Source organism: Microcaecilia unicolor, chromosome 8, assembly GCF_901765095.1.
Source record: "Microcaecilia unicolor chromosome 8, aMicUni1.1, whole genome shotgun sequence".
Lineage (NCBI taxonomy): Eukaryota > Metazoa > Chordata > Amphibia > Gymnophiona > Siphonopidae > Microcaecilia > Microcaecilia unicolor.
In genome coordinates, this window is record NC_044038.1 from 185225081 (window position 1) to 185246989 (window position 21909).

A 21909-nucleotide genomic window follows, 5' to 3' on the forward strand; every position below is an offset into this window, starting at 1 on the left:
ATGAAGAGATCCAGCAGAAGAGGGAACTAAACCTGTCTCGGCCAACGGAGGATCACAGAAACAGAGAAAATACGTTGGCAGATAAAGAACACATGGCCTATCCAGTCTGCCTGTTATACCATCTACTAAGCCCGTCCTCTCCCTTTGAAATCCTATGTGCTTGTCCCATGCTTTCTTGAATTCAGACAGTCCTTCATCCCTACCACCTCCACCAGGACAGAATGACGAAGACATGGACAAGTCCTTCCTTTTCTTTGATTGGGAATTGAGCAATGATCAGTCCTAATGGTCTCTATCAATGCTCGATTTGAGACCACTTGATGTCAATGTATCCCCAGCATCAGATGCAGCTCCAGGAGCCATGATGTTTGCTGAACTGGTTTTAACAGTCTCTCCTCCTGCTTTTCTCCCTTCTATAATATTTCTCTCTGACATATGGTTACGGACTACAATGGCTGGGTTCCAGGCATTACTACCAACTGTTGTAAAGCTTTTATTAGACACCCAACCCAGAAAAATAGCTACAGCTACACAATCCAGGAAACTCGAAAGAGCATGGAAAAAAATAAAAGATGAACACACACTCAACGCATGGAAACAAATACAAAGAAAATACAAATATGCAATAAGACAGACCAAAAGGTCTCATTACAAAACTAAAATAGGACCGGATTACAAAGACTTGAAGAAACTATTCCAACTCGTAAATAAACTACTAAACACCACCCCAGTCACCACAACCGACACAGACATCCTACCCACAGACAAGCTTGCCAAATACTTCAATGAAAAAATAATAAAGCTACGCAATACACTTCCTTAGCACACCACCGACATCGAAAACTTCATCAATGGCCTGGACCCAACCTCTGGAGAATACCCAGCAGATCGAACCTGGTCAAACTGTGCTCTTCTCACTGTCAAATCAGTTACCCAGGTGACTCATAGGTTCTCCAATACCCACTGCAAATTGGACACTTGCCCCAGCTACATACTTAAATCCGCTCCCAACCGCTTCATAGCAGACCTCACATCCCACCTAAATTACATGCTCCAACAAAGTCTCTTCCCTGAAGAATATGGCAACATCCTACTCACCCCAATACCAAAAGACACCAAGAAAAAAAACAAACAAACTCGCCAATTACCGCCCAGTTGCATCTATCCTACTAGCAGTCAAACTGATGGAGAGCATGGTGACCAAACAGCTTACTGACTACATAGACAAGTTCTCAATACTACATGAATCACAATCAGGATTTCGCCCCCTCCATAGCACCGAAACTGTGCTAGTCACTCTCCTGGCCAAATTCAAGCAGGAAATAGCTACAGGTAAAAGCATACTTCTCCTCCAATTCGACATGTCGAGCGCATTCAACATGGTACACCACAATATACTAAAAAGACTCCTAGATTACTTCGGGATTGGTGCAAATATACTTAGCTGGATCAAGGGTTTCCTAACCACCAGAACATACCAAGTGAAATCAAATTCAAGCATATCACCACCGTGGAAAGCAGACTGCGGAGTACCTCAAGGATCACCACTATCACCAATACTTTTCAACATAATGATGATCCCACTGGCCAAGTCCTTATCCAATCAAGGCCTCAACCCGTTCATCTACGCAGATGATGTCACAATATACATTCCCTTCAGACATGACCTGACAGAAATCACCAATGAAATCAAGCTCGGTTTGAACACCATGGACTCATGGGCAAATTCATTTCAACTGAAACTGAATACTGAAAAAACACACTGCCTCATCCTCTCATCTCAATACAATATGTACAAACCCACAACCATAAACACCCCAGACCACACCCTCCCTATCTCAGATAGCCTCAAAATACTCGGCGTTACAATCGACCGCGACCTTACACTTGAGAACCAAGTGAACTCCACAACTAAGAAAATGTTCCACTCAATGTGGAAACTTAAACAAGTAAAACCTTTCTACCCGAGGGAAATATTTCGTAACCTAATACAATCAATGGTACTAAGCCATGCAGACTACTGCAACGGAATTTATGCGGGATGTAAAGAACAACTAACAAAGAAACTCCAGACCGCTCAAACACAGCAGCCAGGCTGATATTTGGTAAAACACGTTTCGAAAGTGCTAAACCCCTCCGAGAAAAACAGCATTGGCTCCCAATCAAAGAACGTATTACCTTCAAAATCTGCACCCTGGTCCACAAAATTACCTACGGCCAAGTCCCAGGATACATGACAGACCTCATAGATCTACCAACCAGAAACATAATCGAATCATCACGAACATATCTAAACCTTCACTACCCAAATTGCAAAGGACTCAAAAAGAAATCAACCTATACATCCAGCTTCTCCTATATAAGCATACAACTATGGAACTCACTGCCAAAAGCTGTGAAAACAACCTACGACCATCTAAACTTCAGGAAATCACTAAAAACCAACCTGTTCAAAAAGGCATACCCTACCAACCCAAAATAAGTGCCTACACTCTGCAACACAGCAAAACCAAAGCTCGTAATGAACACTACATAACCTTTCCTCTCTTCGATCCCCACTATGCTTGAAACACATGAACCTTATTCGACCACAACATCACCTTGTATTTGTTTCTCTACCGGACTTAGCGAATGCCTTTACGGTATTATGTAAGCCACATTGAGCCTGTAAATAGGTGGGAAAATGTGAGATACAAATGTAACAAATAAATAAATGGAAAAATTAAGACATGCCTGATAATTTTCTTTCCTTTAGTCGCAGCATATGAATCCAGGAACTGGTGGGTTGTATCTGTCTACCAGCAGGTGGAGATAGAGAACACTAAAAAACAGGCAGTGACCCTTTGTGTACTGGTCGTTCTCCCTTTAGTATAGCACAATCTCAAAGCAGAGAAAAGAACAGGAACATCACGTAACTCACAATAAAAGAAAATACACTCAACCGGAGTGAACAATACTCAAACTGAGTAACTAAAGGCATTGCCTAACACAGATTCTGCTGAAAATGAACACAAGACTGCAACAGGGAGGGATCCTGGATTCATCTGCTGCGACTAAAGGAAAGAAAATGATCAGGTATGTCAATTTTTCCTTCCTTAGCTTCAGCAGCAGATGAATCCAGGAACTGGTGCGATGTACCCAAGCACTCCCTAATCTGGGCGGGAAGTTGCAGCTCCCCAAGAGAGAACCGTCGCCCCAAAGCGCGCATCTTTCCTTGCTGCCACATCCAAATGATAATGTTTAGCAAAAGAAAGATGTGACGTCCACGTTGCCACCCGACAGATCTCAAGAACAGAAAACAGACTCGTCTCCGTCCAAGAAGCAGCCTGAGCCCGAGTGGAATGTGCTTTCAAAGCCTCTGGAGGAGACTTCCCTGACAGAAGATAAGCTGAAACAATCATCTCTTTAAGCCACCACTCCACCATGGCCTTAGACCCAGCAACCCCCCGTTGCGGCCCGGCAAAAAGGATGAACAAGTGATCAGAACACCAAAACTCATTCGACATCTGCGCGTACATTGTCCAGACTGGCGATGTGGGCCACAGATAACAGAAGATGAATCTCTGCCCAAGCTAGAATGATGGCGGCCTCGACCGACAAGGCCCTGCTCTGTGTGCCGCTCTGACGAATGATATAAGCCACCGCTGTCGTATTGTCCGGCAGAACCTGCACCGCTTGGCCTTCCAGAGTCTCGTGAAACGCTAGAAAGGCTAGCCGTACAGCCCTCAGCTCCAGACGATTGATGGACCACATGGACTCCTCCTTCGACCAGCGGCCCTGCGCACAATGGTGTAGGCCGTGAGCCCCCCATCCCGAAAGACTGGCATCCGTTGTCACTAGCACCCATTGCGGGAAGGCGAGGGGCATCCCCCGCCTGAGATGGATGTCGGAAAGCCACCAAGCCAAGCTGGTCCTGGCCGACGGAGTCCAAGGCAAGGCAACCGGCACTGATACTCCAGACATCGGAGACCACTGACTGAGCAAGGCTTGCTGCAGCGGAATCATGTGAGCCCTTGCCCACGGAATCACATCCAGCCTAGCCACCATGAGCCCCAGCACCTGTATGTAATCCCATGCCCGAGGAAGCCCCAACAATCTTCGGATCTGCGATTGTAACTTTAGACGTCTGCCGTCGGTCAGAAAAACGCACCCCAGGTCCGTGTTGAAAGAAACTCCCAAATAATCGAGAGAATAAGAGGGAATTAGATGGCTCCTTGGGAAACTGACAACCCAACCCAGGGATTGTAGCAGTTCTATCACTCGAGACGTGGCCGCCCGACTCTCCACCTCCGAGTCTGCCCGGATCAGCCAACCGTCCAGATAAGGATGGACTCTGACGCACTCTTCCTGCAAAAACACTGCCACCACCACCACCACCTTGGAAAAGGTGCGAGGCGCCATGGCCAGCCCAAATGGCAAGGCGCGGAACTGAAAATGTTGCCCCAATTTCGCAAACCGCAGGAATCTCTGATGAGGAGGCCAAATTGGGATGTGCAGATAGGCCTCCTTGAGATCTAACGAGGTGAGAAACTCTCCCGGCTGCACTGCCGCTATCACCGACCGCAGAGTCTCCATGTGGAAGTGCCGAACCGTCAGAGACTCGTTCACCTTCCATAAATCGAACACCGGCCGAAAGGACCCCCCTTTCCGAGGTACCACAAAATAAATGGAATAGGGACCTTCCCGAAGTTCGGACTGAGGCACAGGAACTACCGCTCCTAACTCCAACAGGGAGCACAACATTTCTGCCACTGCTTTCCGCTTTCTGAATGAAGCGCAGCGGGACTCCATGTATATGCACACGAAATATATCTATACCATGATCTGTTCCACGTATGTTATGTTCCATGTATGTATGCAACTTAAAGCATTACCATTTGTAATTCTGTTACCTGGAAATGGCAACTGCCATTACGGCAAATGTAAGTCACATTGAGCCTGCAAATTGGTGGGAAAATGCGGGATACAAATGCTACAAATAATAATAATAATAATGCCAGCAATTCCAACTTGTATCCGTGCTCTATCAGATCGAGGATCCAAAGGTCTGATGTGATCTTGGCCCACTCCCCCAGAAACAGGGTCAAACGACCTCCAATGCAAGGAATGGAAGAGTGGACCGGAACCCTGTCATTGGGAAGCTCGGTTAACGCCTCCATGTCGCTGAGCAGAACTAGCGGCCTTTTTGTCCGAACGAAAGGAACGCTGCTGAAATCTGGAACGCTGAAAAGGAGCAGAGGCCCTACCCAGGCGATAACGCTGCGCCTCCCGAAACCTCGGTCTCGTCAAAGAAGTTCGAGGCCTGGATTTGGGTTTGTCCTCCGGCAGACGCTGAGTCTTGGAATCTCCCAAATCTTTAACAATCTTTTCCAAATCCTCACCGAACAGCAGCTTACCCCTAAAGGGCAACTTCGTGAGCCGCTGCTTTGATGCCATATCAGCCGCCCAGTGGCGCAGCCATAGCAGCCGCCGAGCAGAGACGGCCAGAGACATCTGCTTAGCTGAGGCCCTAACCAAATTGTAAAGAGCATCAGCCAAATACGCAAGCCCTGATTCCATAAGAGGAGCAACCTCTGCCAATGAAGCAGAGACCTCAAATTCCTGCTGCACAGCCTGTTGAAGCCAAGAGAGGCAAGCCCGAGCTGCATACGAACTACAAATTGAGGCCTGCAGAGTCAAGGCTGACACCTCAAAGGCGCGCTTTAAGGAGGCCTCCAAACGGCAATCCTGCATGTCTTTGAGGGCAACGCCCCCCTCAACTGGAAGAGTGGTTTTCTTGGTAACCGCCGTCACCAGGGAATCCACCTTCAGAAAGACGAAGAGGCTCAAATGAGACTTTCCCACCGGATAAAGGTGAGCCATAGTGCGAGCTACCTTTAGGTTCCCTTGAGGCTCCAACCACTGATCCTAAATGAGCTCCTGAATAGCTTCATGGACAGGAAAAGCTTGTGTCGGCTTCCTAGTGCTAGCCATTTTAACATTCACGGCTGCCACAGCCACAGCCACAGCCTCAGAATCTTGAATATTCAACACCCACAAAGACTCTGAAATGAGGGAAGGCAATTCATCTCTATGAAAAATTTGCATCGCCTTAGTGTCATCCTGTTCCCCCTGAACAAGTTCACCTTCTTCAAGATCACCAAGTCCCGAGTTTGACGACCCTCGGGTGGACCCTCCGGACCCCTCAATCAGAGAAGGCTGCTGCCCCAGCGAAGCCACTGAGCTCATCTCAGACCCTGACCCCAGCCTCCTGCGCTTCAGCGATGGCAGGGCCTCAGGAATTGACGACGATGGTCCAACTCCCAATCCTGATCCCACCTGGTCTGAAGGAAGCGAAGACTACAGGGGAGACACCAAAAGACCCAGAGAGGCCTTTCTTAATAAAAATGCCTGGTGCATAAGCAAAATAAACTCGGGGGAAATGGGTCTCCCTGCCCCTGAGTTGCCACCGTCTCCGAAGCTACTGGCACCCGAGACTCCTGCTGCAACTGGCTGCCCTCTGCTAGCCTCTTCACCAATACCGTGTACTCCTCTGCCTCCGGAACCAGGTTGGAGCATCCCCCGGCAAATCCAAAATGGCGCCTGCCACGAGCTGTGGAGCACGGGAAACCCCATCGGAGATCGCCGCTGCCCCCGACTCCTCCATGCAGCCAGAGCTGCAGAGTCCCGCTACACTGCGCCTTTTCCCACAGCGAGAACAGCGCTTGGCAGTCTCAGCTGCCATGACCGGCTCGTGCGAATGCAGGGACTAGCAGAGAAAGAAACAGCACTCACCCGACCCTACCAATGAGGCGGCAAAGCCCGTCCCAGGAGGAGCTGCAAAACGGCTTCCCAATCCTCCAGCACCTGGTCCAACAGAGCTTCAGGTCTGGTAACATGCTGCTGCTGCCTGAGTGCCGATTTTATTTTTTTCTTTTACTGAGAGCCAAACATCAGACAGGCACAGAATCCACAACACCAGCAAACGACGGAGCAGGGGAATCAAAGGTAAGGTAGAGACCTGAAACACAAGTGTGCCTTTAAAGTGGGCACCACCAGGCACACACCCCAGGAGCCCCCTCAACAGACAATCCAGGAGCTGGCAAGCTCCGTCCACCACCTGCTGGAGATAGAGTTATACTAAAGAGAGAAGGACCAGTACACAGAGGGTCACTGCCTGTTTTTTAGTGTTCTTTATCGCCACCTGCTGGTAGATGGATACAACCCACCAGTTCCTGGATTCATCTGCTGCTGAAGCTAAAGAAAAATAAATAAATGACAGCAGAACTGCACATATAGGACTAGATTCTATATATCGCGCTGAGATTTCCGTGTGAAAATCGAAATGTATTCTATAAAGTACACTTTAATTTAGGAATACTTCACAGAATATGCCAAGCACTAAATTTAGTGGCAGAGAATTACATCAACTAAACTGGTGTAAATCCCGAAGCCTAACCTAGGCACAGAGTGGGTGTATTCTAGAAACACCCACTTTTCAACTATGTGACTTAGAATTTACGCGCAGCACATTACAGAATATGCTTAGCGAGTAGTGTGTGTAAATTCTAGTTAATGTCAATTAGTGCTGATAATTGCTTGTTAACATCCAATTACCAGCGCTGTTTAGCTTGTGAACTAATTAAGTTATATGCATTGTTATGGAATATGCTTCGATTTCCATGTGGAAATCTCGGTACAATATACAGAATCCCAGGATAGAGCTCTGGCCCTGCAAGCTACGGCAGTTATACGAATATAAAATATTACCAAGAGTAACTTAGGATGATCTGGGCCGGACCGGAGGGACACTAAGAAAAGCTGTGTTTGTCTGCAGCAACAAAGAAACTGGTGACACCTGACAAACTAATTAACTAATTAAGGTGTGAGTTTAAGAAAGAGAATCCATTTTGTCAGGTACAGTTCAGGTGGGTAAATGCACAGAAGATGGAATGTCTGGATGGCTGAAAGGATACAGAGCAGGCATTGGAAAGCAATGGTAGTGATAAAAGCATCATAGTTGCAAAGTACAGAGCAGGCATTGGTTGTCATCTTCATCTCCCCTTCACGTACATTTTCCCACCTTTTGATGAAGTACACACTTGTCTTCTGTCATTTTAACTGTTGGCTGGACATCTTGCATATAATCAAGTGCAGCAACAAAAAGATGAACTGCAAATATTACTCAATATCATTGCAAAGAGCCACACTGCAGCACCTCAAATTATTAAACTCAAAAGTGCAATAACTATGGTCAGTATTCACCAAGCTTTACAAGTCACTAAGATTAGTCTTCCGGAACAAGCATTAATTTTAGTGTTTAGTTGGTTCTTTATCTTGGATGATACAATGTATTATTTTGCTTTTCCCAAATTAACGAACCTTAATATAATTCCAGAGTGCCATGAGCAGATTATTAGCATTCCTTATGCAAGGACATGCCTATGGATAGTTTTTACCCCCAAAACCAGCAACTAGATGTATCTGCTTGGACTCTGGACAAAATATGCAAGCACAGCTCCACTAACCAAGCACGAAGTCTACGTGGCCTTTGATAATATGCCCAGTAACCTTCACAGCTCAACAAATGCCACAGAACCAGCTCTCACTGACGCAGCAAGCATTACCTTTCCAGCCATTTCCACTGCAGGAAGCGATTAAAGTAGATGCTGTCCAGGTAATCTGCAAAGGGGGCCACACTCAAGTAGTCATGGATCATACTGGTGAGGTGGGGGAGGGAGGGGTGAGAAAAAAGAAAAAAAACAGGTTCAGTGCAAGGACTATCCATTCACTTAATCAGAGCATCCGTTAGAAGTGAAGCCCTATCATCAGAAATTATAATTCTTATTCACCTGTAAGAATTTATATCTAAAAGCAGGAGACAGCGTCATCCAGACACCACCACAGGACTCCCACATGTAGTAAAGAAAGGAGTCAAATATACAGCGGTAGACAGGATGTAATTGCTTCTTGAAAATATACAATCATTCTTCTGAAACCAGATATTTCTACACCACTTACATGTGAAACTGCTTCATTTTACAAACCTGAAGGTTTAGGGGGAAGCCAATTATTTATTTGGCTGTTTCAGTACTAGCTCAAGGTGAGTTACATTCAGGTACACTGGGTATTATTCTATCACGTTACTTCTATACTACCTTTAACAAAGTCTTCAAGGCGGTTTACAAGCAAGAAAAAATCCTAGTTGGACATGACCAACAATAATTTCTGTAAATTTCAATCTTAAATATATACATTAAGTGAACAAATAGGATTTTAAGGCCTTTCAAAAAAGACTGTAATTTGATATCATCTGTGTTGAAACTGATAAGATATTCCAAATTTTGGGGCCTTGAAAAAAAAAAGAATGTTCTCAGACTGATTTCAGTTTCAAATTCCGTAAAAAAGGAATGTCAACCATCAAGAGTTTAGAACTCCTTAATGTTGTCTCAAACCCAAAGGCAGTAATAAGTGTCCCACCATAATCAAATTCAACCTTTGACATGCAATTTTAAACTGAACATGTGGTCTTTGACACTTCTATTTTTAACCAATGCAATTGCTTTAATAAGGGACTAGCCTCATTATACTTTCCCAAGCCAAATATCAAACAAGCAGCTGTGTTCTGTAAGAGCTGTAAATGATGCAGCTGTTTTTTTTTTTAACTAATATTGTGATATAATGAATTGCAATAGTTCAGTAAAGGAATCAAAATTGCCTGTGCTATGATTCTGAAACTAGCTGGACTCAAAGAGGATTTTATTATTCGTAATTTATGTAAATGAAAGAAAAACTTCCTCACTAAAACATTAACCTGGTAATTGTAAATAAAGCCAGAATCTAGTATTATTCCCAAAACTCTAGAACTTGAATCTATTTTTACAGAAATTCCTGAAGAAAGGGAAATAGTTTCTGAAGCAACTTTTTGATAATCTCCAAACCGTTTTTTTTGTATGTTAAATTTTTTAAATTTTGCAAAAGCCCATTCCTCAATCAATGTCATATCATGTTTTATCAATGAAAAGGTCAGAATTAGGTATTATGTTTTTCCAGCTACTACTCAGAGGCGAGGCTGTATGACAGCTCCTATATGTAAGTTCACATTTCTTCTTGTTACATCTAGCGTATTGGTGCTGTATTGTCCCTGGATGGATTTGCTATCCATTCACGGTATATGGGTACTTGCATGATTGTCACAGATTGATCCAATTGGCGTTTTGCCATTTAATTTTTAAGTCGCCTATTTTTAATATCATCGGTACACACACTACCGAAGATTTGTGTAAAGTGTTACAAAGAATGGTGTATGGGGGGGTCCCATGATGCAACGCGGCTGATTGGACGCACGCGATCCAGCTCCGCTCCCGACGCCCCCGAAAATCGGCTATTCAACCGCAAAAAATCTCTTTCAAGCTAGGAAAAACGGAGATCAGTGCGGCGGAAGAGTAGGGCAGCGCATCTGCGCCCTAATCGGCAGCTCAGCGAGGACGGGAGACAGGTATGCCCGCTAAGAATCAGCGGCCTAAAAAGACCCGCGAGGTGGAAGCGCGCGCCAAAATGGCGACGGTAAATATGGCCGCGGAGGAGATCAACCAGCCAGCAGATGCCTTTAAAGATTTGATCCAGCAAGTTACCACAATACTGGAAGAAAAGCTATCCAAGTTTCAAACATCGGTGGAACAAATCAGAGAGGCAGTGGAGCGGCAGGGCGCGAGGCTGCAACAAGCAGAGGAAAGAATCTCCAGGCAAGAGGACAGGGCAGAGGCAGCAGACACAAGGTTGGTGGCACTTGAACAGAAATGCGGGAAATTGGAACAACAACTAGATGACTTGGAGAATAGGAGCAGAAGAAATAATGTGAGAGTCGTGGGACTCCCTGAGACAGTGAAAGAGAAAGACTTATGGTACTTCATGGAGTCGTGGCTGCCGGAACAGCTGGGCTTTCAGGGGCTTGAGAAAGGATTGAAGGTTGAGCGGGTCCATAGACTCGGTGCACTGAAAGAGGGAGACGCACGCCCCAGGACGGTCATTGCCAGAATCCTTAACTACGCTGATAAGGAGAAACTTCTGCTAGTGTTCCGGAAGAAGAAAGGGGAGTTGGAATATGAAGGGAACAGAATCCTACTGTTTCAAGACTACTCTGTGGCAGTAACAGAACAGCGTCGGAAGATGGGGCAGCATTGCAAGAGGCTGTATGAGAAAGGAGTAAAGTTCGCTCTGCTTTTCCCCGCTAAAGTACGGATCATGCAGGACAACAAAGTACTTTTCTTCACAGAACCTAAAGAACTAGGGAACTATGTGAACGCATGCAGCTCTGAATGTCTTTTTCCAGTTTCCACCTTACGATTTCTTCCTTAGTTTTGGGATTCAGAAGATGTGGCCGCAGTCTTGGTGGGCAATGAACAGTTGACATTGTGCAAAGCCCCACAGCTAGCTAAGTAAGACGAAGGAGGCTCACTGCATGTGTTGGACCTCTGCAGATCAGTGGAGCAGACCAATGAGAGCTGCCTGCCAGAGATGACCTTGCGGGGAGCTGGGATGAGCAGAATCATGCTAAGCAGCGAGTTGACATCTTTAACGGCCCGGAAGCAAGGGGAGCCTCCTCGAAGTCCTTACTATACCTTAAATGCCCTAGCTGTGGGGTGCGAGACAAGATAAGCTGCAGTGACTGAAGCATATAGCATTCAGATATGGTCCGCAAGTATTCTGAGTCTCTCAACATGTAATTGAATATCTGCATGAGACCATAAGTACATAAGTACATAAGTAGTGCCATACTGGGAAAGACCAAAGGTCCATCTAGCCCAGCATCCTGTCACCGACAGTGGCCAATCCAGGTCAAGGGCACCTGGCACGCTCCCCAAACGTAAAAACATTCCAGACAAGTTGTACCTAAAAATGAGGAATTTTTCCAGTCCATTTAATAGCGGTCTATGGACTTGTCCTTTAGGAATCTATCTAACCCCTTTTTAAACTCCGTCAAGCTAACCGCCCGTACCACGTTCTCCGGCAATGAATTCCAGAGTCTAATTACACGTTGGGTGAAGAAAAATTTTCTCCGATTCGTTTTAAATTTACCACACTGTAGCTTCAACTCATGCCCTCTAGTCCTAGTATTTTTGGATAGCGTGAACAGTCGCTATGTTTACAGTTATGTTTATGTTTACATGTTTATGTTTACATGTTTCAAATGTTATAAGCATCATTAATGAGAGACCTGTTAATGGTTTATGTATAGAGACTCCAGTTCAAAGGTATTTTGTTTAGTAATGAACTGCAAGACATAGGCAGGGTGCCATGGGGGGGAGAAACAGGAGATGCACATAGAGGGTTATAAGAGAACTATTTTGTAAGGGGGGGTAGGGTAAGCTCAAGGGACCGGGAGAGTTAGTGTTAAGGGGATGAGTGGGGCGAAGAGGCAGTGGATGCGGATGGGGGGGGAGGCTGAATGTGTTGAATGGTTGGGAGAGTTTGGAAGGCAGAGGGGGTATCCTTCCAGGGGAGGGGGGCAGGGGGGGCAGAGGAAGGGGGAGGGAGTGGGAGAGAAGTTGTCCACTGTACAAAAGAAGGAGCCTACTAAAGCATTTTACGCTGCTACCAGAATTCCCTGGGGGGTTTGGCTGGGAGGCCCCCTAGGTGTGAATCTCGTGAAATCTATTGTGAACATTTGGATGTGGAGATTGCTTTTGTATGGCTAGTTTGAGAGTTATATCCCTAAATGTGGATGGAGTCCACTCACCAGTCAAACGCTTTAAAATACTACAGGCGCTACGGAAACAACAGGCTGACATCGCCTTATTGCAGGAAACACACTTGGGGAATGCTGAACACGTCAAATTACGCAGAGAGTGGGTGGGGGAAGTATACTATGCCTCTTACAATAACAGGCAGAGAGGTGTGGCAATCCTATTAAAAAAGAACTTGGCATTTGAGTTGCACAGATTGTATCAGGACCTGGACGGCCAATATGTAATCATAGCAGGCCTCCTGCAGGGACAGAAAGTGGCTATATGTAGTATATATGCACCCAATATATATTCACAGAAGTTCTTTACCCTACTAGCTGCGAAGCTCACCACATTTGATAACTATCCACTTATATTGGGGGGAGACCTCAATATAACCAGTGATCCCTCAATAGACCGGAAACCAGCTAAGACAGTTAGTAAGGACCATGATGGGAAGGGAGTGAACTTTCTTATTAATGAATTGGGAGTAATCGATATTTGGAGGCTACTACATCTAGAAGAGAGGGAATTTACATTTTTCTCTCATCCTCACGGAGTCCATGCGCGCCTTGACTACGTGCTAAGTCAACCCTTAGTAAGAATGACTGAGAAAGCAGAAATTGGCGAGGCGGTCGTCTCTGACCATGCCCCAGTGTGGGTCCAATTGAGGTGGGGTGAGAAGGAAAGGATGATTCGTTGGCGCATGAACCCGGCCCTGTACCAGGACCAAGCCTTCTGCAAGTATCTAAAGCAAGTATGGGGAGAATACGTAGAAGAAAATACAGAGCAGCCAGTAAATAACAGAGTCTTTTGGGAAGCAGCGAAGGCAGTGATACGCGGAAAGATATTGGCGTACACCGCAGCCCTCAACAAGAAGAGGGACAAGGAGCTCCACACACTCATAGCCCAGGTACAGGGAGCAAGGAGAGGGCTTGTTCTCTCGCCCTCAGAGGCTAATAGGAAAGAGTATGTGGCGGCGAGAAAGAGGCTGCAGACAGCGCTAGATGCTACAGCATTGTATGATATCCGTTTATACAAATACCGCATGCACAGGTGGGGCAACAAAACGGGGAAACTGCTAGCGTCCCTGGTACGGCAAAGAAGCGGAAAAAGTTACATAGGAAAAATTAAGGATGCACAAGGTAAAGCACAAACGGGGAGGGCAGAGATTCAACAAGAATTTGTCCGGTTTTATTCTTCCCTCTACGCAAAGGGTTCCTTTTCGGAGGCCAGCTGCGAGAGCTTTTTTGCAGGGCTGAGATTGCCAACCCTTACAGAGACACAGGTAGCTAGCCTGAATGGGCCGATTGAGGGTCGGGAGGTGCTGAATGTCATAAAACAATTGAAATTAGCAAAGGCGCCCGGACCAGATGGCCTGGGGACAGAGTTCTATAAAATACTGCAGGGTGAGATAGTCCCCTCATTTGTGGCCATGTGTGAGGAAATACGTGTCTCGGGTGACATGGGCACAGTTCTGAACCATGTGCACATCACGGTACTACCAAAACCTGGTAAGGATGTGGAGCTTGTAGGCTCTTACCGCCCTATATCCCTGTTGAATCAGGACATTAAGATTTTGGCGGCTGTTTTAGCGGCGCGTTTGGGCGCAGTGGTGCCACATCTGGTCCATCAAGATCAAGTGGGCTTTGTAAAGGGTCGATTCGCATCAGCCAACATATTGAAGGTCAGCCGCATCCTGTTGGAGGGTAGTAAAACAGCAGGGGACAAGATTATGGCAAGCCTAGATGCCGAAAAGGCTTTCGACAAGGTAGTGTGGGAATACTTGTTTTGGGTGCTCCAAAAATATGGGATTACGGGTGAGTTTTTGGAGTGGGTTCAGGCACTATACAGTAATCCCACTGCCCAAATTATAATAAATGATATGTTGACACCTGTTGTGCACTTGGGGGGACCAGACATGGGTACCCATTGTCGCCTCTTCTGTTTATCCTCACCCTCGAACCACTAGCAGCTAAAATCAGACAAGAGCCGACTCTGAAAGGGGTTCAGGTAGGAGGTCGGGAATACCGCATAAATATGTTCGCTGACGACATGTTGCTGTTGGTGGATAATGCTTCCACAGGTATCTTCCAAGTGATGGACCTTATTAAAACGTTTGGTCAATTTTCGGGTTTGTGCATTAACTTTGGAAAATCCGAGGCGCACCCCTGTGCATGTGTACAGATGTCAGACTTCCCGTTGGGATGGGCCAGGGAGGGGATCAAATATCTGGGAGTGTACTTAAGTGCAAAGGTAGAATGGGTGTATAAGAAAAATGTAGTGGAAAGATTGGAAGCTATTAAGAAGTTATGCTGCAAATGGAAAGATCTCCCAGTCAGTTTTATGGGGCGAGTGGCTCTAGTAAAAATGGTACTGCTACCGAAAGTATTATACCCTTTACAGATGGTGCCCTTATGGGTTCGCGAACGGGAGGAGAGTCAATATCGCAGTTTAATTACCTCGTTTATATGGCATGCAAAGAGACCCAGAATTTCATTTGCTAAACTGGTCCTAGATAAAACACAGGGGGGCCTTCGGCTGCCTGATCTCAGAGCATACAATCTGGCAGCGCTGATGCGCTGGATACATGAGTTACATTCCGGGGGGACGACCTTCTCTCCGGAAGATTTCTGGGAGAGTTGGTGTGCTCCTCTAGATCCATTTGTACTTATAGACACGGCACAGGCTAGTGGCTTCGGACGGGTAAAAATCAATCCATATTTGCTCGCATTGCGGAGGGCTTGGAAATGGTGGAGAGAGCTGGGTGGAACAAGGGGAGGAGCGGGTCCTTTTGTCACTTTGACAGGAAACTCGGACTTCCCAGCAGGTCTTGGAACCACGGTATTCCACACTTGGAGAGCAAAGGGGTGTAGATACTGAGGCAGCCTGGGCAGAGAAATCATATTAATTTGTTAATTCTGTTTAATTTTGGTTCAGTCCTGTAAAGTGGTAGAATGCCATCTGGTTTTAATTACTTAAATGTCTAGCTTTTGCTAGACTAGAGGTTAGAAAGGTCAGAGAGAAATGAAACTTTCTTTGTCCCTTTTTGAGTGATGGATTGTTAAGGCTGGTTCATAGGTATTATTTACCACATCTGGATGCCATTCTAAGTAAGGCATACTGACAGTCTCGAGGGGATTAGCAAGCAGGCAGTTTTTAAAGATTAGGCTGAATGCTGTTTAGAAGGAGATAGAGTAGATTTAAATAATTCTAGATAATTTAGATTTTGTCTTATAAGGAATTCTGATTTCTGCTTATTTTAAAATATGTTTTATTCTGTTTAAATAATAATTTCTATTTCTCTATTTAAAATATCTTTGTCTTGACTTTTCAAGTGAGATTTGTCTGCAGTTTAAGAGGTCATCTGGTTTGAATTATCCACAGTCCTAGCTAGGTGAAAGAGGTCAGGAAAAGTCAACTCTTCTCCTGACTAAATTGAAAAATGGAAAGATGAAAAACATCATGCCTGTGTGTACTTATATCTGCTACATTGATGATTTATTCAATTAAAAAAGTACACCATGCATTAGCTATTATCAAGAAGGTTTGGGTGAAAAATGGCAACTTAAAAGCTAAACTGCAAAATTTTCATATTGTCACGTTTTCAAAGCTGGAACTAGGTTTGTGAGCCCTTGGGCCACTGCCGAGGAGCGGCAGTGGCAGGCAAAACCACCCCACACCAGAAACTAGGCAGAACAGGACTGGAACCCCGGACTGGAGTTGCGGCAGAGGCAAACAAGCAGGAATAAGCAGAGCAGGTACCCTTAACTTCACCTGCACTTGGCCACTTTTCACCAGGAGTTGAGCTCCTGGCTGCAGGTGGCCGGCAGGACTTACTGGACAAGGCAAGACTGGATACCCACTAGGCTGAACCAGGACTGAGGGTCAGAGGGGAAAGGAACATACAGGGACAGCTGCAGGGCAAGAAACTGGGCCAGGACTCACAGAGAAGACAACACAACACAAGGCAGGGAATGGACAATCTAGGGGACAAAAACTGGGAGCTGCAAGCAGACACAAAAGCAGGAAACAAACACTGACAAACAAGGGAAATAACTAAAAGCTGCAAGCAGCCACTGAAGACAGACAACACAGAAACCTAAGCACTACACAAAACTATAAACAAGGAGCAAGACTAAGAAACAAGCAAACCCTAAACTAAACATAGACTAACTAGAAACAGGGAAGAACTTCAGGCAAGCAACTAGAACAAGGAAACAAACTCAGGCTGAAGTGCAACAAGCACCAACATACCATGGCCTTAGACGATGCAAAGGCAAAGGCAGAGAGTTTCCAAATGGCTAATAAGCCCAGCAGCAACTGAGGCTCACAGCTGCAGCAATCACCAGGTAACCAGCTGAGCAAGTTCAAACAAGACAGAGAAATCCAGCAGCCTGGAAGATCCGGACTGGACTGGGCTAAAGTCTGGAACAGGTGATAGTCCATAGCAGCCACCGGTTCTGGCCACCAGAGGGCGAGGTGAGCACAGATGTAACACATATCTCTATATATAAAAGGCACCACCAACGTTCTAAATGAAGCCTCCAGCCGGAAGTGTGAAGCGGTGTAGATATCCAGTTTCCCCATGAGTGTCTGCCCCGCCCTCGCTCTCTCTGTAACACAGCTCCTGAGTCCTGACAAATATAAACAGTGAAGGAAAACACAGTAGGAATCCTGTATAATTACCAAACACTGCTCTCTGAAACTGGGAGGGGGGGGAGGGGAGGGGGGAGACATTCACTCTGTCACACACACACTCGCACATTCACTCTCTCTCAAACGTGCACACTCTGATAAAAACCTTGCTAGCGCCCGTTTCATTTGCATCAGAAACGGGCCTTTTTTACTAGTATATATTTCTGCAGATTTTTTACTTTGCTAGATTTTTACTAACATTACCGGTACCATTTCTAGTAAGGATCAATAAATAGGTAGGTGTCCTATCTTTGGCTTTTGAGTGTACTTATATGTTATTTTAATTATTTAATTTGTGAAAGAGATGGTCATCACTTCTTAAAGTGTATGTAAATCATATGGGCAGTCCAATAAGATGGATTCTGTAAAACTGATTTTATATGTTTTATATATTTTTTAAATACGTTTTTTTAAAAATTGATTTTGTGTGTTTTATCTATTTGCTTTGTGAAATTAGTTTTTTTAAAACTAGATGTTTTTATCTATTTGCCTTTTATATATTGTATCAATGTTTTATTTTTAGTGCAATTTAGTGATATTGGTTTTATCTATTTACATATTTGTTATAAATTAGTTGTTATATTTTATTTGATTTTTTATAGCCCCTGATGCAGCCCTGCTGGGTGAAACACAGCCTGTGTCGGGCAGTATATTTTAGATCTTTTTTTTTTTACATTTGTACCCCGCGCTTTCACCACTCATGGCAGGCTCAATGCGGCTTACATGGAGCAATGGAGGGTTAAGTGACTTGCCCAGAGTCACAAGGAGCTGCCTGTGCCTGAAGTGGGAATCAAACTCAGTTCCCCAGGACCAAAGTCCACCACCCTAACCACTAGGCCACTCCTTCTAATAAACCTTGTTTGATTTTACTACTGATCTGCTTCGTTGGTTTTCATCTTGGAGTTTGCAGGTCGTTTGCCTTGCTGTTTTCAAAGAACAAAGATGTCATCAGCATTTGATAAAGAAAAGATATTGAAAGATTGCAAGTATTCACCCAGATGACTTATATCAACGTTGAAAAGTTGAGGCGACAGGGGAGAACCCTGAGGAACTCCACAATACGATTTCCAACTAGTGAAATGTCTCACCATTCTTTAGAACTCAGAAATGATGAGAATCATTCAAGGACAGTCCCTCCAATTCCTATTTCACTCAGCCTAAAAAGTAACAGTTCATGATTGGTATCAACGCCACAGATATATCAGACTGCAGTGGTAAAACCTCTGCACCTATAGATAGATATTTCTTTATCTCAGTTGTTAATACTAGCTGCATAGTTTCTCTACTGTGCATGGATCGAAATCCATGCTGAGAGAAATGTAAATAACTAGATTCTTTTACAAATAAGGAAAATCGAATATTTACAGCAAACTCCACTAGTTTTGTCAGCCATGGAATACTGGCAACCGGTCCATAATTTTCTACTTGTGTAAGATCTCCATCTATATTCTCATGAAGTGCTAGTACTATAGGGAAAGTCTCTGGGTAAAGAGTGAGCAGAAGCATTCCCAGGGTGGAGTTAGAGTAAGGTTTGCATTCATGGACATCCTTTTGAAAATTCAAGGATTTTTCTGTAAATTAACCCAGAAACATTGTGCATCCAAAAAGCATGGGTAAAGGTACACAGTTTTCCTAGAGCAATGTTCAAGGGGGAAGTATGTGCATGCTCTAACTCTGAAAATTTGGCATAGGTCATACAAGAAATGTATCCACATTTTGTTATTGTAAAGCAGGGCAGAGCCTGAGTGTCCACTCTCAAGATACCAATGTAACACGGGTAATGCCCTTCCACTTTCTCTCACTGTTACTCACTTAGAACATTGTTTGAAGAGTTCCTTGCAGGCCTCCTGATCCAGCCTTTCGGAACATGCTCCAGACATCTGAGGAGGCACTAAAGAGATGTAATCTTCACACTGCCAGAGAAACAGACATTAGATACCATTTCTACACAACATCACACCTTCCATCTCTGTTTACATTGCTACCTTAGCCTCAACCATCCCTAACCCCATTACTTTACCTCTAACCCTTCTTATATCCCCAATGTGTCCCGATTAGGGTCAATAGCCTAGAGTTGAAGCAGCAGGCTGAGCGTCAGGGAAGCCAGGGTTCAAATCCCACTGCTGCTCTTTGTGATCTTGGGCGGCTCATTTAACCCTCCATTGCTTAAGGTATAAACTTTGATTGTGAGCCAACAGGAAATATCTACTGCACCTGAAAGTGACTTGCGTGAGCTAAATCCAAATCCCTTACCTTTCTGTCAGCGTTCTCTACTAGCTTATCCTCTATGTTTTATCACCATGTACCCTAACTCCTTATCTTTAACTAATCGCCACAGTGATCCCCCTAACATTCACTCTATCCCGGCACATCCCTACCACTTTATCCTATCCCTTCCATCAGTGTGCCCTCCTCCACCAGTCTACAAATCATTCTGTCCCTGCAAAAGAGGTGTGGATTAGGGAACTAAGGCCAATGCCAGACAGACCGATTTCAATAGTCTGTGTCCCGCCAATTGCAAAAGACAGATGAAGAGCAAGTCTGGGTATTGTATATCACTTTATTTTTGAATACTATGAGTGAGTGTGCTGTGCATCTCAAGGGGGAGGGGAAACATCTTAATACTGAGATTAGCAAATTAAATACTGTTAGCTATACTTCTGGTTATTTTTATTTGCTGCATTTGTACCCCACATTTTCCCACCTATTTGCAGGCTCAATGTGGCTTACATAGTACCATCAAAGGCGCTTGCCCAGTCGGTGGATAACAAATACAAAGTTGTATAGTGATCGTATGAGGTATAAGTGGAGGGTCGGAATGGATGAAGATTTCATATTTAACTACCTATATGTGGTTGGCATGACGGCAAACTACCAACCAGTGTTTAATAAATAAATAAGTGTTTAATAAATAAATAAATAAGCATGTTTGAGTATATCCTGCACAGAGTGGAAGGTGTAGCTTCGCCTTTATTGGGCAGACTGGATGTACCGTGTGGGTCTTCATCTGCCGTCATTTACTGCCTGTACCCTGTAATCCTAAATATAAGAATAAAGAATGCAAATCCCATGTGATATGCTATGCAGGTTCTGAGTGTAGGGGGATAATTTCTCCGACTATGCCACATTTGTTCCGAAAAATTAAACGGCAGTGCCTATGTGCCTTTGTAAAATAAATAGGACTACTAATGTGCAAATGCACAAATTGACACCTGTTCTAGATGCATGGACTGTGCATGTACCCGTGTATTTTATAAAGACACACATACTCTCCACCCACAGAACGCCAAAATGCGACACGCCTCTAAGGACAGCTTTCTTGCATGAGTGCATAAATGTTTGCCCAATTTTATAACAGGCCATTTCCATGTGTGAAAGTTGTCCTTACATGCGGAAAAAAAATAAAAACCTTTACAAAATTAACTCCTTCACCCCCACATCTCTCATGGCAAAACTTTCACTGATCTACTACCTACCGAGGGGTTCAAATATGTACGAATCAGATAATGTCCACAATCCTTCCGTTTCTCATCTGGAGTCACTTCATATTCGGCCTGTATTAAGGAAGAAAACGAAAAAGGTAAAGACAACTGAGCTAGGAACAAAGGCCCAGATGCATCAACCAAACGAAAAAAAATGTAAAATGTAAAAGTCCTTAACGAATTTTAAAAAACGAAGAATGCACCAAAAAAAAACCAGGTCTTTAATGTTCGGTACGGTATTGTAAAGTACAATGCATTAAAGATTCGTTAAATTGGTGTAATCCCCGTCGGTAATCGGCCCCTAAAGCATGCGCAGAGCAGCCAAGCGTTATGCTGGCTGCTCTGCGCATGCCACAAACGTCAAAACAAAACAAAAAAAACCAACACAAACACGTGGCTCCCCGCTTTCCCCTGCATAAAATATAAACAAACATCAAAAAAGGATCGGGAGGGGGCAAAGGCGCTCATCAGGAGCGTCCTGTATGGACAGCCTTGCCCCCCGCCCCCCCCCCTGCCCGAGGTCGCCGCTGCTCCCCGCTTCTCCCTGTATTAAATAAAAACTCAAGAGGGTCACGTGACGTCATGAACAGGAGCGGTTGCTGAGCCTTCCCGCTCCTGCCGGCTTGCCCGTTCAACCCTCAAAATCAGGTGAATAATTTGACAGCGAACCCCCCAATTTTGCAATTCCGAAATCGGAAATCAAGACGCAACAGCAGAACGATTCAAACTTTAATTATGGCAGCGAAAAACGTCCGTAGCGCCAAAGACAAAACACGAGGCAGCGAAGACAAAATGGCGGCCCCGCCAAGTCCGCCCGTGCACACGGTGAGCTCAGCATGGGTGGCAGAGGTGCTAGCGGAGGTGACCAGCGCCATGGAGCCGCTGTTAGATAGGCGACTGGGACCGATTGACAACAAATTAGATCTAGTCCAGGGAAACCTGGAGCAACTAAATAAAGATCTGGCGGAGTTCCAACAGCGCCAGGGGGCCTTGGAGGAAAAAGTCTCATGAATGGAGGTGGAAAA

General features: G+C 45.0%; 1 protein-coding gene across 3 annotated transcripts in view; it reads right to left on the reverse strand.

The window, feature by feature from the left end:
* GRK6 (G protein-coupled receptor kinase 6) overlaps positions 1-21909 on the reverse strand; it is an 82900-nt gene that overhangs the window by 30171 nt on the left and 30820 nt on the right. For all 3 annotated transcript variants that reach the window (XM_030213209.1, XM_030213208.1, XM_030213210.1), the window contains 3 exons: positions 20879-20956; positions 19215-19315; positions 8607-8699 (listed from right to left, as the gene is read on the reverse strand). In XM_030213209.1, the coding sequence (XP_030069069.1) occupies positions 8607-8699; positions 19215-19315; positions 20879-20956 (272 nt within the window). The remainder of the gene's footprint in view (positions 1-8606; positions 8700-19214; positions 19316-20878; positions 20957-21909) is intronic.